We start from the raw sequence: 16,814 nt of genomic DNA on the forward strand, positions 1-16,814 counted from the left end.
TATACGACGCTGGAGCGATAATTGAGCGACGCTGGAGCGTCATGGATCGTGCCGTCGTAGCGACCAAAGTGCCACTGTGAGACGGTACCCTAAGTGTGGTTAGAGATTACCATTTACATGATTGTAAGGATCTATTGTAAAGGTTTCAAGCATGTGTTTACTTGCAGCTATAGGGAAAAGGGGATCTCAATTTCCAGATGCTCCCACCCTGACACCGCCGTTTTGCGGGAGAAACAATGTTGTTGCTTTTTAGCACCATTAAGGCATTCTCTTCTTAAACTTGACACTGAGGATCTCAGGCAGTATAATGTAATAATACTAGCCACTGTGGCTACATAACATCACCATCTACAGCCGGCCACATGCTCATTACATGTACAAATGGCAGAGCAGCACCAACCAAAGTGCCATATACCAGCGCCAGTCAGGACCTCTGTATAAGTGATTGCACCATCATGTGTTCCTGCACACAGTAACCACATACACAGTAACCACATACATAGTACAGTAGCGCTATAAGACTCGATTCACACTGGACATATAACGGCCAATGGCACCTGTCCGGTCTGGTGTGTGGCTGTTTGGTAAAGTATATGACCCCCTCTCCCATTCTCTATTGGGCACCATGACTGGCACTGATATGGGGACAATCCTACTGATAATGGTAAGAGGTAATAATTGGTAGAAAGTGTTGGTTATACAGAGAATATAAAAGCTCAGGAAGAGTTTACAGCTCCGTGTATTCTGCACATGGGGTGCAGTAGAGCCGGCTGGGTGGCACTGGGGGTAATAGGTGCGCACCACTATGGTGGAATAGACACTTGGGAGAATTGATAAAGTAAATAGGAACATGGAGGAAATATGTGATAAGAAAGATAGAAAAACTAAAAAAAATATTAACTTTACAATCCAAAAATAATGTAAGTTATAAAATGGAACGATGATGAAACACATAGAGGGATTAATAATGTAATAAACAAACCACTGGAAGTCACCATGAAGTTCTCTGCCGTTCCTCTGGACTCTAAACTGTCACCCATGATGCCCACATCACAGTGTATAGGGCAGAGCAGGGCCATGAGCCGCTGCCTTGCAGGAACCACCTGAGGGTTCCGTCACCTCTGACCTCTGGTCACCTGCACACGACCAACTGCCGTTTACTTTCAACTGTCGGCTGAAGTGATTGGACCGAGGTCTACAGGCGGGAAGAGATTACTGAGAATGGCGACTACAGGAAGAGGAAAAGAGAGCGAGAGGAGGAGTGAGGAGAAGGGGAGCGAGGAGAAGAGGAAGAGAGAAGAGGACAGCGTGACCGGATTCAAGAAGATCACGAAGAAGAGGAGACGAGACAACATATTGGAGGAGCCAACACCTGGATCATCCGGCCCCTATGCCAGGCTTAACATCAGCCTCTTCAACATCCACCAGGTCCTGGGTAGAGGCGCATTTGGCAAAGTAAGGCCTACATATTTTTTATTTATTTGAAACCAGAAGTTTTATTATATCCCCATGTATTGTTCTCTGTTATCAACCATGTCTTGCTTTGTTATTGCTCATTGTAGTGTCCGTCTGTGAGATGACATATAAAACATCACCATAGTTAGGGCTAGTGCTGCTATAACCTGGTATTCTTCTATACTGGAGGGTTCATCTCAAAGGTCACAGCAGTAGGGGGCAGGGGACATTGCTTTTTTCCATGTCATTGCCAATATTGGCTACAATCAGGCTGCCATATTGTATATATTGGTCTCTAGGTAATCAATCATATTTGGACCTCACTAATGCCAGCACCAAGCCCCACTAATGCTTGCTCTATTTATTCCCATATGGTAACAGAGGAAAACTCTTTTAAAAGTCATTGTCATTTTAATTTTAATTTTATAAATCAATAGCAAATATAAAAACTAAGCAACTTTGTAATAAATCTTATTAGAGAAATCTGCTTCTTTCTCCAGCAGGAGTGAATTTTTATTTTCTAATTTCTGGATAATTTCTGTATTTAGTGAAGACAGATTGTTACATTACTGGGAGGAGATGACAGTTGGTGCTGATAATATTCTATGTAGAGGAGGTGAGGGAGGAGCTAAATGCAGCACTCCTCCTCTCTCCCCCTACCTTCTACATAAAATGTTATCAGCACTAACTGTCATCTCCTATCTCACTACTTTAGAATTTTTAAAATTAAAATACAGTTCTGGTGGAGAAAGGAGCAGATTTATCTGATAGGATTTATTGCAAAGTTTCCTATTTTCATGTGTGTTTTTGATTTATGAAATAAATATTAAAAATTAAAATGATGATTATTAGTTAAGACCTCTCCATAGATCTGCTCCTCTACATTGTCCTGATCACCAGCAGACTGAGCGACCACTCAGTTTTCTCATGTACCTTGTGCACTATAACATCCAGATCCTTCCACTCCTGCAGACACCTTTTAAGTATTCTCCTTTTGTGTTTTTCAGGTGGTCCTGGCATCTGTCCCCGGCAGTAACATCAACATGGCCGTCAAAATGATCAGCAAAAGGGACAATGAGGACACCATCTTGAGAGAGCGGCGGATACTCCTGGCGGCCAGACACTGCCCATTCCTGTGCCACCTCTATGCCGCACACCAGTCTCAGCACAGGGCGTATTTCATCACGGAGTATCTGTCCGGTGGCAGCCTGGAGGATTTGATCAGGATGTGCGGCTGCCTCAACATCGGCAATGTGAGGTGAGAAAATGTAGAATCTACCATCTAGGGCATATATTTTGGGTGCTGGAAGCAGGAGGTGGGGTGCCATGGTATTTGGGGATTGCCAGAGAAGGATTTCATGACATTAATTCTACACTCTGTTCTCTCCATCAGATTCTACACAGCAGAGATGGTATGTGGCCTCCAGTTCCTCCACGGACACAACATCGTCCACCGGTAAGCAGAACTTTCCTCCTTCTCTCTGTCCCCTTTACATGCTGTAGATATGGCCCTCGGCTTCCTTGGTGTCCTGCCGCCTATTCTACCTGATCTTGTAGTGACCCATTTTCCATCTATTGTATCACTGGACAGATTTCTTATTTTGTTTTCTTGTTTCATTGCAGAGACATAAAGCCGGGTAACATCATGTTGGATGCAGATGGCCACATCCGTATCATCGACCTTGGGCTTGCCCAAGATGGCGTCTCCTCCTCCAAAAACATCTCTGGAGTGACGGGCACTTTCCATTACATGGCCCCTGAGGTGCATCGTAGAAAACGGTACGGCGCAGCAGTGGACTGGTGGAGCCTGGGGATGGTGGTGTCTAGAATGGCAGCAGGACGAACCCCATTTTACAACGGCCCCGTCAAGCAAATGGCTTTCAAAGCCATCATCAACGAGAAGCCCAAATTTCCATCTTGGCTTGATGCTGACGTGAAACATCTCATCAAGAAGCTGCTGCGCAAAGACCCTCAGACACGCCTGGGTGTGAGCGGGAACATCCGAGAGCATCCATTCTTTACCACCATCGGCTGGGAGGATCTGGAGGAAAGGAGAGCAGAGCCACCATTTACACCATTCAGGCCAGTTCTGGAGAACCACCATCTGCAGTGGCCGGAGCACACAGTCCTTTACCCCGTGGCCGGATTTACATACGGGTCACCAAGCTGGGCACGGTAAGTATCTCCTCCTCTGAGGATAACACTCATCAGATGCTCTTCTCATATTGAGGCAATCATCATCCATCTTGTCTTTTTTAATGTTTTCTAACAATGACTTTATGTCTCTCTTTTTCTTAGGTGGATGAAAAGATCTGGACTGTGAAAGAATCCACGACCATCTGGTGAGTGACCGCTGTACATAAAGGACACTTATATATATCAGTACATTGTATCTGATGTTATATAGCGGAATGGTTCATTATAAAGACCATTCCCCTAATGTAACAGAAGATCCGGTAGATAGATTTCCTGTCTTCCTCTTATGTCTTGCAGGATGAGCCCGTGCCAACTGCTCAGAACTTCATGCCTCCTGACCCGTGCCTCATGTCTCTGCTGCTGTATGACACCTCGGCTGCCCTTCAACATCATCTCTCTATAACATCTTCATGCTGGACCACTGCCATTGCTGCCCCAGACCCTTGACCTCCTGGGCTGGCATCTAACATCCCTCCAGCCCGAAGATCTTCTACCCCAGGAGCGGCCTGTGCTAAGTTTCCATCTGGTGAGTTCAGGAACAATAGTCGCACCTTTCAGTCCTGGGGCCGCTGAGCAGCAGCATGTAAGGAGCGGCCATTATCCCTGAACTCACCGTAGCACAGGCCTGGTAAGTATCGCACCCATCACACATCACCCACACAACATGGTCAGTGCAGGTCCCCACACTACATCATCAGTACAGGCACACACATAGCACACAGTACATATCAGCACATTGATGTAGGAAATAGATCGGCTTCTGATCCTGGGATTTAATCCGATCGCCATATTTGGGGTCAGGAAGGAATTTTTCCCCCTAATATGAGGACAATTGGCCCATTCCTTATAGGGGGTTTTCGCCTTCCTCTGGATCTACACGGCCATAAATAGGTTTAGAATAAAAGATCAATAAGTAGAATCACACACTAGTAGCGTAAGAAACAAGTTATAATAAAATAAAAATACCTTAGTTTAAAATAAAAATTAGATCCAATGAAGATAAAACAATAATTAGACTAAGGAAATAAAACATTTTTTTTTACTGGACAGTTACATTACACAGGTTAGGTACATTACACAGCTTAGGTATCAGCCTTTGATCTTGGGATTCATTCTGATCGCCATATTTGGGGTCAGGAAGGAATTTTCCCCCCTGATATGAGGATAATTGGCCGATTCCTCACAGGGGGTTTTCGCCTTCCTCTGGATCAACACGGCTCATAAATACATTTAGTGTGATAGATTAATAAGTAGGTGCATACTTTCAGAACATAAGAAAAAAAGTAAAAAATAACCAAAATAAAAATTAAATAAAAATAAATAATAATAATAATAATAATTATTAATAGAATATTTATTAGTTAATGAAAAAGTTAGTTAAGGCAAATATAGGCATACATTAGTTTAAAGTCAATTAAAAGAAATAGTAAAATACTATATATTTTTTACTTTAATCTCATCTGTTCAGTATCAGCCCTTGATCCTGGGATTTATTCTGATCGCCATATTTTATTTGGGGTCAGGAAGGAATTTTCCCCCTGATATGAGGATAATTGGCCGATTCCTCACAGGGGGTTTTCGCCTTCCTCTGGACCAATGCGGCCCATAAATAGGTTTAGTCTGATAGATGAATAATTTATACATATACATGATATATAATAACCTTATCTATAAATAAAATCTTTTTACCCCTATATCTTTGTGTTGTCTTTACTGCATTGCTCGTCCATGTAGTCATTATTATGCTGCCCCCTATGTCTTGTGAGCGCATACAGCAGTGTCCCCCACACTCCAGGCCTCACGGCCCCATCACATCATGGTGTCAGGATTTCCTTCGTATTTCTCGGGGAAGAGAACCTGCGGCAGCTTCTGAGGCCTCGATAATAATTTCATCCTCAGAAATTTGTTGAGAAATTTCTTTCTGGGTCTTACCCTCTTGCTTGAGGGTGATGGCCTTCTTGACATCTGTCAGGTCGCTAGTCTTACCCATGATGGGGGTTTTGAGTAATGAACCAGGCAGGGAGTTTTTAAAAGCCTCAGGTATCTTTTGCATGTGTTTAGAGTTAATTAGTTGATTCAGAAGATTTGGGTAATAGGTCGTTTAGAGAACCTTTTCTTGATATGCTAATTTATTGAGACAGGTTTTTTGGGTTATCAGGAGTTGTATGCCAAAATCATCAGTATTAAAACAATAAAAGACCTGACAAATTTCAGTTGGTGGATAATGAATCTATAATATATGAAAGTTTAATTGTAATCATTACATTATGGTAAATAATGAAATTTAACACTATATGCTAATTTTTTGAGAAGGACCTGTATTACCTCAGAACTTCCTAACAGGACAGAGAAGAATGGGTTTCCTAAACCAGACAACAGTTATTATATAATAGAGGAGAGGGTTTGTTACAGTGTGTAAGTGCAGCTGGGAACTAATCAGGTCACAGAGCATTGCCTGAACTGGATACTCTGGATACAGGTGGGGGATGTGGCTATGCCTTCTGCGGTCAAGACCCTCATGGACACCCCGTGATCTGTTCCTCTAGAGAACATTCATGAAGGAGAATCCCCTATAGGCCCCCGGTCTCGAGCTCCCCCTTCTGGCATGGAGTCAGAACAGTGTTGCATGTACTGGTTACCTGTTAAAGGGATCCTTCCTCACTTCCAAGCATGGCATAACCCTCCTCGAAAGGAAAGCAATGCCACTGTAACAACCAGTTACCTGGGGTGTTACATACTGAGATGCGAGTCTCGTGCGAGTTTCTCGCACGTGTGATCTCGGCTGTAGAAAGGCATCCACAGCGAGAAATGTGGTAGGAGCAGTTATTGTGTCATTTCCTAGTGATCTGCATCTGGGAATGCAGAATAACAACCAATATGGCGGCCATCATGGGCGTCACTAGGCACATAGATCTATAGCTCCCATCACATCACAGCTCTTCTCCCGGCTTCTATACTCACCTCTCTGACACATCTTAATCTCTTCCTCCATAGTGCCTCCTCTTCGGGGGATGGGGCTGCTCTCTTCATAACTTAAATTACTCGACTCTTCTTTCTCCTGTGATCAGGTCTTTAAGGACTCAAACTCACATCTTCACATATCTCATTGTTCCCAGGATGTTGCTCTACCTATGAGCCACAGCTCACAACACTGTAGGTAGGAGAATTTGATGATCTTGACCTCTGTTGCTGGCAACGAATCCTGAAGCAGGTTATACATTTCCATAGAGATACATTGTGTATAACAATGCATTTCTCTGTTCCCTGTATACTAAGGTTAAGAAAAATATTTTTTTGCTCCCAATGTATGTATTTGCATTCTAGATTGAGCATTAGATTTTTTCGTCCTATAAAATTGCTAAAAAATAATAATAAAACACTTTAAAAAATAATAAACATCACAAATGAGCAAATAAAAAGGACATATTTGGTGCCTCTGTAATCATAATGACCCGCACAACACCGCAATCAGATTATTTATGGGAATCGATAAATGATGTAAAAAAAGCATGATTGATATTTTTATCTATTACACCCATAAAAAATGTAATAAAACTGTAATGCAGAGGCCGTGTTAACACGCAATGTAAATGCTGCATTCTTTCTGCTGCTTTTTCTTCTGCAGGTGTCTGCACCAGACGATGCCATAACAATCTTTCTGATTACTGCATGTTTGCTACTTTTCTTTTTTGCGTTTTCCCCCTTATTTGATGTGATGTTTGGGCAGATATGAAGCAGAGTTTATAAAGCTTTTTAATAGTACAGTTTTGATTCTACGTTTAAAAATGCAACAGGGTTTTTTTCATGCATTTTTTTCAGAAGAATCTTATAGAGAAAAAATGCACCCAAACCACAGTATTCAACATCTTCAGACCACAGAGAGTGTAAATGCTCCATATTTTCTGCTGCTGTTTTCGCACAAAAATTCTACTGTGCTTAACCCCTTTCCCACCTGAGACGTATCCATACGTCCCTGCGACCTGGTATTCATTGACCTGGGACGTATGGCTACATCCTGACAATTTTGTGGCACTTTAACCCCCTAAATGCTACGATATAACTCGATCGATTACAGCAGGACGATGCAGACGGAAGATAGCCCTCCTGCCCTTGGATTGGAGACCTCGTGAGGTAATCGCGGAGTCCAGGGTCGGACTGGCCCATCGGAGAACTGGAGGATTCTCCTGTGGGCCCAGGCACTGACATCTGCTGCCCCAGGGGCCCCCAGCCAGTGGCGTGTCGCTAATAGCGGCACACTATGCAGCTGCTATGGGGCCTGTAAGTCAGGGGGGCTCGCCTGGCACCAGCGGAGCAGCAGCAGTGAAGCAAGGGATGGCAGGAGGTGGCTGCTGCGGCTAAAGCCTGTGCCTGCTACTAAAGAGACATGAATATTAACTGCTCCCCTAATCCATGGGCGTGGAGAGGAGTGAAAATTCATTTTCTTTACTAATATTTATTCCTCTCCATGCTCATGGTCATGGGGAGCAGTGAATATTCATTTCTCTTTAGCAGCAGGCACAGGCTTTAGCCGCAGCAGCCGGCTCCTGCCTCCTGTCACTCGCTGCTCCACCACTGCTCTCCCCCAGCGCTTGCCACATTCAACTGTATCGGCATCATAGATGCTAATACAGTTGAAAGCAATAATGGAGGAGAGGGCGTCAGATGACGCTCCATCCCCCCTCATTCCCCTCTGCCTCTGACACAGCCGGCGGGCGATGAGGTCACTTTATCGCGCACCATGCTGTGTATGCCAGGCAGACAACAGTGCAGCTGCTGAGACCAGAGCAGAGCCAGGATCAGAGAGGTGAATGTTGTGATATATATATATATATATATATATATATATATATATATATATATATGTTATATATATATACAGTCATATGAAAAAGTTTGGGCACCCCTATTAATCTTAAGCTTAATGTTTTATAAAAATGGTTTATTTTGCAACAGCTATTTCAGTTTCATATATCTAATAACTGTTGGACACAGTAATGTTTCTGCCTTGAAATGAGGTTTATTGTACTAACAGAAAATGTGCAATCTGCATTCAAACAAAATTTGACAGGTGCATAAGTATAGGCACCCTTATCATTTTCTTGTTTTAAATACTCCTACCTACTTTTTACTGACTTACTAAAGCACCTTTTTTGTTTTGTAACCTCATTGAGTTTTGAACTTCATACCCAGGTGTATGCAATCATGAGAAAAGCTACTTAAAGTGGCCACTTGCAAGTTGTTCTCCTGTTTAAATCTCCTCTGAAGAGTGGCATCATGGGCTCCTCAAAACAACTGTCAAATGATCTGAAAACAGAGATTATTCAACATAGTTGTTCGGGGGAAGGATACAAAAAGCTGTCTCAGAGGTTTAACCTGTCAATTTCCACTGTGAGGAACATAGTAAGGAAATGGAAGAACACAGGTACAGTTCTTGTTAAGGCCATAAGTGGCAGGCCAAGAAAAACATCAGAAAGGCAGAGAAGAAGAATGGTGAGATCAGTCAAGGACAATCCTCAGACCATCTCCAGAGAGCTGCAGCATCAACTTGCTGCAGATGGTGTCACTGTGCATCGGTCAACTATACAACGCACTGTGTTTTTTTGCCGCCATGCATAACGCCTTTTTGTATTACCAAACAACTCAATATTGGTTTCATGAGTCCACAGGACCTTCTTCCAAAAAGATATTGGCTTCTCCAAATGTGCTTTTGCATACCTCAGCCGACTCTGTTTGTGGCGTGCTTGCAGAAATGGCTTCTTTCGCATCACTCTCCCATACAGCTTCTCCTTGTGCAAAGTGCGTTGTATAGTTGACCGATGCACAGTGACACCATCTGCAGCAAGTTGATGCTGCAGATCTCTGGAGGTGGCCTGAGGATTGTCCTTGACTGATCTCACCATTCTTCTTCTCTGCCTTTCTGATGTTTTTCTTGGCCTGCCACTTCTGGCCTTAACAAGAACTGTACCTGTGTTCTTCCATTTCCTTACTATGTTCCTCACAGTGGAAATTAACAGGTTAAATCTCTGAGACAGCTTTTTGTATCCTTCCCCTGAACAACTATGTTGAATAATCTTTGTTTTCAGATCATTTGACAGTTGTTTTGAGGAGCCCATGATGCCTCTCTTCAGAGGAGATTCAAACAGGAGAACAACTTGCAAGTGGCCACTTTAAGTAGCTTTTCTCATGATTGCATACACCTAGCTATGAAGTTCAAAGCTCAATAAGGTTACAAAACCAAAAAAAGTGCTTTAGTAAGTCAGTAAAAAGTAGGTAGGAGTATTTAAAACAAGAAAATGATAAGGGTGCCTATACTTATGCACCTGTCAAATTTAGTTTGAATGCAGATTGCACATTTTCTGTCAGTACAATAAACCTCATTTCAAGGCAGAAACATTACTGTGTCCAACAGTTATTAGATATATGAAACTGAAATAGCTGTTGCATAATACTGTAGACGGGGCTACATTATATTGTATGGAAGGGGGGCTGCATTATACTCGATGAAGGTCTACATTATATTCTCTGTAATGACAATCAGATAGAATAGAGAAATACAAAAAACAGATACATGCAACAGGGTCATTCATAATAAGAAAATATGTACAAAGACGTCTGGAACACACAAAACGTGTGTTGGGGTCTTTGCCATCTGGCTCAGGGTCTTCTCTTTTCCACTGGTAAGCTCTGCCCCTGCCATATATCTGTTACTATATTGGGATTTCTCATTACCATGCACTCCTCAGACAGTGGGACAGTTTTTACTGGAGTATATTACTTGACATTGCTGTACTCCTGTTTCTACACCGTTTAAGTATAAGGGTAATGTCTTAGTACATATTTTCTTATTATGTATGACCCTTTTGCATGTGTCAGTTTTTTGTATTTCATCATTCTACCTGATTGTCATTTTATGAAAATGCTTTAATAAAATTTATAATGATCTGATACTCCTGTTTCCTCCTATTTATCCTATGTTATGTGGAGTTGATTTTCCCCCTTTAGGGGTGGGTGGCAATTAGTGCTACCACTCTGGCATCTAGAATGCAACTTGGATTTTTATTTAAAATTATATTCTATGTGGGGGCTGCATACTATATGAGGGGTGCTGCATTATACTCTTTGAGGGTCTATATTATATTCTATGGCGGTCTGCAATATGCTATATGAAGGGGCTGCATGATACATGATGCCGCGCTCAAAGAAAAAAAAAAAGAGTTCTTACCTTGCCATGCTCCTGCGGCGGGCGAAGCTCTCTTCCTCCACGCAGGTGAAGGACACACTCGCCGGCGTCTGACAATGACGTCAGACGCCGGCGAAGTGCGACTGCGGCCGCTCAAGTCAGCTGCCAGCCTCCGACTGGCTGGCAGCGGCTGTTAACTATTGACGTGCGGGCACGGGCCCGCAAGTCAATAGTGTGCCGCAGCGCAGGCTGCATGCTGGCCACAATATTGGATTGAAGTTCATTCTCTGTCCTCCGGAGTACACGCCTGCGCAAGGCGGAGGACAGAGAATGAACTTCAATCCAATATTGCGGCCAGCATGCAGCCAGCGGGTAAGGAAAGGGTGAATCAAACACCCAAAAACCCCAGCCATATGACCCAAAACTGGTCCCGCCAAATTCAGGTGACAGGTTCCCTTTAATTTAGCGCTAGATAGCAGAAAAGCCGGTAATTCAATTGCCGGCTTTTGCTCTCTCCTTCACAAACCCGAAAGGATATGAGACATGGTTTACATACAGTAAACCATCTCATATCCCTTCTTTTATTACATATTCCTCTTTACTAATGTAACAAGTGTCTCTGTGTAAAATTTGGGGTCTCTAGCTATTAAAGGGTTAAATCCTGGAAAAAATTGTCTCCCACGCAATTTTCTCTGCCAGAGTGGGAAAGCTAGTGACTGAGGGCAGATATTAATAGCCTAGAGAGGGACCATGGTTATAGGACCCCCCACCTGGCTAAAAACATCTGCCCCCAGCCACCCCAGAAAAGGCACATCTGGAAGATGCCCCTATTCTGGCACTTAGCCTCTCTCTTCCCACTCCCCTGTAGAGGTGGGATATGGGGTAATGAAGGGTTAATGTCACCTTGCTATTATAAGGTGACATTAAGCCAGGTTAATAATGGAGAGGCTTCAATTATGACACCTATCCATTATTAATCCAATAGTACGAAATGGTTAATAAAACACACACACATTATTAAGAAGTATTTTAATGAAATAAAGACACATGGTGTTTTAATATTTTATTATACTTTTAATCCACCTGAAGACCCTTGTCACCTGAAATAAAGTTAAAAAAAACAAACAACAATATTCCATACCTTCCGTCATTACAGTCTTGTCCCACGCTGTAAATCCATCTGAAGGGGTTAAATCCTTTTACACCCAGGAGCTCTGCTAATGCAGCTGTGCTCCTGCCTGTAAAACTTGGTGAATGAATGGAATGTAGGGGAATGTACTGTAGTTACCTCGAGTCGCGGTGATGCGCCCTCTGCTGGATGAACTCATATGAACTTGAGCCTGGGAAAATATTCTGAAAAGTTCCCACGCTCGAGTTCATACGAGTTCATCCAGCAGAGGGCGCATCACCGCGACTCGAGGTAACTACAGTACATTCCCCTGCATTCCATTCATTCACCACGTTTTACAGGCAGGAGCACAGCTGCATTAGCAGAGCTCCTGTGTGTTGTGAATGTAATACTTGCGGCACACATGTGGCAACTGTGTGCCGCCCATGTGCCACATCAGTACCACACGGATGGCAGCCAGGGAAGCGTTACAGTAAGGGCTGTTCCCTGGCACTGGGTGCTGAAGACGGCTCTCATGATTCTCCCCTGCTCTGGCGGCGAACAGAGGAGAATGATGAGTTATATTAACCCCTTAACCCCCAAGGGTGGTTTGCACATTAATGACCCAGCCAATTTTTACAATTCTGACCACTTTCCATTTATGAGGTTATAACTCTGGAACGCTTCCATGGATCCCGGTGATTGTGAGATTGTTTTCTCGGGACATATTGTACTTCATGTTAGTGGTAAAATTTCCATGCCATTACTTGCATTTATTTGTGAAAAAAACAGGTGCGTGGCAGAGCTCGGAAGTGAAGGAGCGCCATTTGACTTTTTCAAACTAAAATTGACAGGAATTGAGATCGGATGCCATGTTGCATTTGGGGAGCCCCTGATGTGCCTAAACAGTGGAAATCCCCCAATTTGTTATGGTTCTCAATGGCAAGAGAACATAGCCCAGCAAACATAAGAACTAGCTCTTGGAAGGATGGAAACTAAACTGACCATGAACTAAACCTGCCGCAACAACTAACAGTAGCCGGGTAGCGTAGCCTGCGTTTTATCCCTAGACGCCCAGCGCCGGCCGGAGGACTAACTAATCCTGGCAGAGGAAAATATAGTCCTGGCTCACCTCTAGAGAAATTTCCCCGAAAGGCAGACAGAGGCCCCCACAAATATTGGCGGTGATTTTAGATGAAATGACAAACGTAGTATGAAAATAGGTTTAGCAAAATTGAGGTCCGCTTACTAGATAGCAGGAAGACAGAAAGGGCACTTTCATGGTCAGCTGAAAACCCTATCAAAACACCATCCTGAAATTACTTTAAGACTCTAGTATTAACTCATAACATCAGAGTGGCAATTTCAGATCACAAGAGCTTTCCAGACACAGAAATGAAACTACAGCTGTGAACTGGAACAAAATGCAAAAACAAACAAGGACTAAAGTCCAACTTAGCTGGGAGTTGTCTAGCAGCAGGAACATGCACAGAAAGGCTTCTGATTACAATGTTGACCGGCATGGAAGTGACAGAGGAGCAAGGCTAAATAGCGACTCCCACATCCTGATGGAAACAGGTGAACAGAGAGGATGATGCACACCAGTTCAATTCCACCAGTGGCCACAGGGGGAGCCCAAAATCCAATTTCACAACAGTACCCCCCCCTCAAGGAGGGGGCACCGAACCCTCACCAGAACCACCAGGGCGATCAGGATGAGCCCTATGAAAGGCACGGACCAAATCGGAGGCATGAACATCAGAGGCAGTCACCCAAGAATTATCCTCCTGACCGTATCCCTTCCATTTGACCAGATACTGGAGTTTCCGTCTGGAAACACGGGAGTCCAAGATTTTTTCCACAACGTACTCCAACTCGCCCTCAACCAACACCGGAGCAGGAGGCTCAACGGAAGGCACAACCGGTACCTCATACCTGCGCAATAATGACCGATGAAAAACATTATGAATAGAAAAAGATGCAGGGAGGTCCAAACGGAAGGACACAGGGTTAAGTATCTCCAATATCTTGTACGGGCCGATGAACCGAGGCTTAAACTTGGGAGAAGAAACCCTCATAGGGACAAAACGAGAAGACAACCACACCAAGTCCCCAACACAAAGCCGAGGACCAACCCGACGCCGGCGGTTGGCAAAAAGCTGAGTCTTCTCCTGGGACAACTTCAAATTGTCCACTACCTGCCCCCAAATCTGATGCAACCTCTCCACCACAGCATCCACTCCAGGACAATCCGAAGATTCCACCTGACCAGAAGAAAATCGAGGATGAAACCCCGAATTACAGAAAAAGGGAGACACCAAGGTGGCAGAGCTGGCCCGATTATTGAGGGCAAACTCCGCTAAAGGCAAAAAAGCAACCCAATCATCCTGATCTGCAGACACAAAACACCTCAAATATGTCTCCAAGGTCTGATTCGTCCGCTCGGTCTGGCCATTAGTCTGAGGATGGAAAGCAGACGAGAAAGACAAATCTATGCCCATCCTAGCACAGAATGCTCGCCAAAATCTAGACACGAATTGGGTACCTCAGTCAGAAACGATATTCTCCGGAATACCATGCAAACGGACCACATTTTGAAAAAACAGAGGAACCAACTCGGAAGAAGAAGGCAGCTTAGGCAGGGGAACCAAATGGACCATCTTAGAGAAACGATCACACACCACCCAGATGACAGACATCTTCTGAGAAACAGGAAGATCCGAAATAAAATCCATCGAGATGTGCGTCCAGGGCCTCTTCGGGATAGGCAAGGGCAACAACAATCCACTAGCCCGAGAACAACAAGGCTTGGCCCGAGCGCAAACGTCACAAGACTGCACGAAGCCTCGCACATCTCGAGACAGGGAAGGCCACCAGAAGGACCTTGCCACCAAATCCCTGGTACCAAAGATTCCAGGATGACCTGCCAACGCAGAAGAATGAACCTCAGAAATGACTTTACTGGTCCAATCATCAGGAACAAACAGTCTACCAGGTGGGCAACGATCAGGTCTATCCGCCTGAAACTCCTGCAAGGCCCGCCGCAGGTCTGGAGAAGCGGCAGACAATATCACTCCATCCTTAAGGATACCTGTAGGTTCAGAATTACCAGGGGAGTCAGGCTCAAAACTCCTAGAAAGGGCATCCGCCTTAACATTCTTAGAACCCGGCAGGTAGGACACCACAAAATTAAACCGAGAGAAAAACAACGACCAGCGCGCCTGTCTAGGATTCAGGCGTCTGGCGGACTCAAGATAAATTAGATTTTTGTGGTCAGTCAATACCACCACCTGATGTCTAGCCCCCTCAAGCCAATGACGCCACTCCTCAAAAGCCCACTTCATGGCCAAAAGCTCCCGATTCCCAACATCATAATTCCGCTCGGCGGGCGAAAATTTACGCGAGAAAAAAGCACAAGGTCTCATCACGGAGCAATCGGAACTTCTCTGCGACAAAACCGCCCCAGCTCCGATTTCAGAAGCGTCGACCTCAACCTGAAAAGGAAGAGCAACATCAGGCTGACGCAACACAGGGGCGGAAGAAAAGCGGCGCTTAAGCTCCCGAAAGGCCTCCACAGCAGCAGGGGACCAATCAGCAACATCAGCACCCTTCTTAGTCAAATCAGTCAATGGCTTAACAACATCAGAAAAACCAGCAATAAATCGACGATAAAAGTTAGCAAAGCCCAAAAATTTCTGAAGACTCTTAAGAGAAGAGGGTTGCGTCCAATCACAAATAGCCTGAACCTTGACAGGATCCATCTCGATGGAAGAGGGGGAAAAAATATATCCCAAAAAGGAAATCTTTTGAACCCCAAAAACGCACTTAGAACCCTTCACACACAAGGAATTAGACCGCAAAACCTGAAAAACCCTCCTGACCTGCTGGACATGAGAGTCCCAGTCATCCGAAAAAATCAAAATATCATCCAGATACACAATCATAAATTTATCCAAATAATCACGGAAAATGTCATGCATAAAGGACTGAAAGACTGAAGGGGCATTTGAAAGACCAAAAGGCATCACCAAATACTCAAAGTGGCCCTCGGGCGTATTAAATGCGGTTTTCCACTCATCCCCCTGCTTAATTCGCACCAAATTATACGCCCCACGGAGATCTATCTTAGAGAACCACTTGGCCCCCTTTATGCGAGCAAACAAATCAGTCAGCAGTGGCAACGGATATTGATATTTAACCGTGATTTTATTCAAAAGCCGATAATCAATGCACGGCCTCAAAGAGCCATCTTTCTTAGCCACAAAGAAAAAACCGGCTCCTAAGGGAGATGACGAAGGACGAATATGTCCCTTTTCCAAGGACTCCTTTATATATTCTCGCATAGCAGCATGCTCAGGCACAGACAGATTAAATAAACGACCCTTAGGGTATTTACTACCCGGAATCAAATCTATGGCACAATCGCACTCCCGGTGCGGAGGTAATGAACCAAGCTTAGGTTCTTCAAAAACATCACGATATTCAGTCAAGAATTCAGGAATCTCAGAGGGAATAGATGATGAAATGGAAACCACAGGTACGTCCCCATGCGTCCCCTTACATCCCCAGCTTAACACAGACATAGCTTTCCAGTCAAGGACTGGGTTATGAGATTGCAGCCATGGCAATCCAAGCACCAACACATCATGTAGGTTATACAGCACAAGAAAGCGAATAATCTCCTGGTGATCCGGATTAATCCGCATAGTTACTTGTGTCCAGTATTGTGGTTTATTGCTAGCCAATGGGGTGGAGTCAATCCCCTTCAGGGGTATAGGAGTTTCAAGAGGCTCCAAATCATACCCACAGCGTTTGGCAAAGGACCAATCCATAAGACTCAAAGCGGCGCCAGAGTCGACATAGGCATCCGCGGTA

General features: G+C 44.2%; 1 protein-coding gene across 1 annotated transcript; it reads left to right on the forward strand.

The window, feature by feature from the left end:
- The first annotated feature begins 1,148 nt into the window (after window positions 1-1,148).
- On the forward strand, window positions 1,149-4,950 carry LOC143773766 (protein kinase C delta type-like). The gene is made up of 6 exons (XM_077261112.1): window positions 1,149-1,455; window positions 2,463-2,713; window positions 2,849-2,911; window positions 3,079-3,630; window positions 3,754-3,797; window positions 3,949-4,950. The coding sequence occupies exons 1-5, from the start codon at window positions 1,222-1,224 to the stop codon at window positions 3,776-3,778; spliced, it is 1,125 nt and encodes a 374-aa protein (XP_077117227.1). The 5' UTR covers window positions 1,149-1,221; the 3' UTR covers window positions 3,779-3,797; window positions 3,949-4,950.
- The last annotated feature ends 11,864 nt before the right edge of the window (window positions 4,951-16,814 follow it).

The sequence above is a fragment of the Ranitomeya variabilis genome, chromosome 5 (genome assembly GCF_051348905.1).
Source record: "Ranitomeya variabilis isolate aRanVar5 chromosome 5, aRanVar5.hap1, whole genome shotgun sequence".
In the NCBI taxonomy this organism is placed as follows: Eukaryota; Metazoa; Chordata; class Amphibia; order Anura; family Dendrobatidae; genus Ranitomeya; species Ranitomeya variabilis.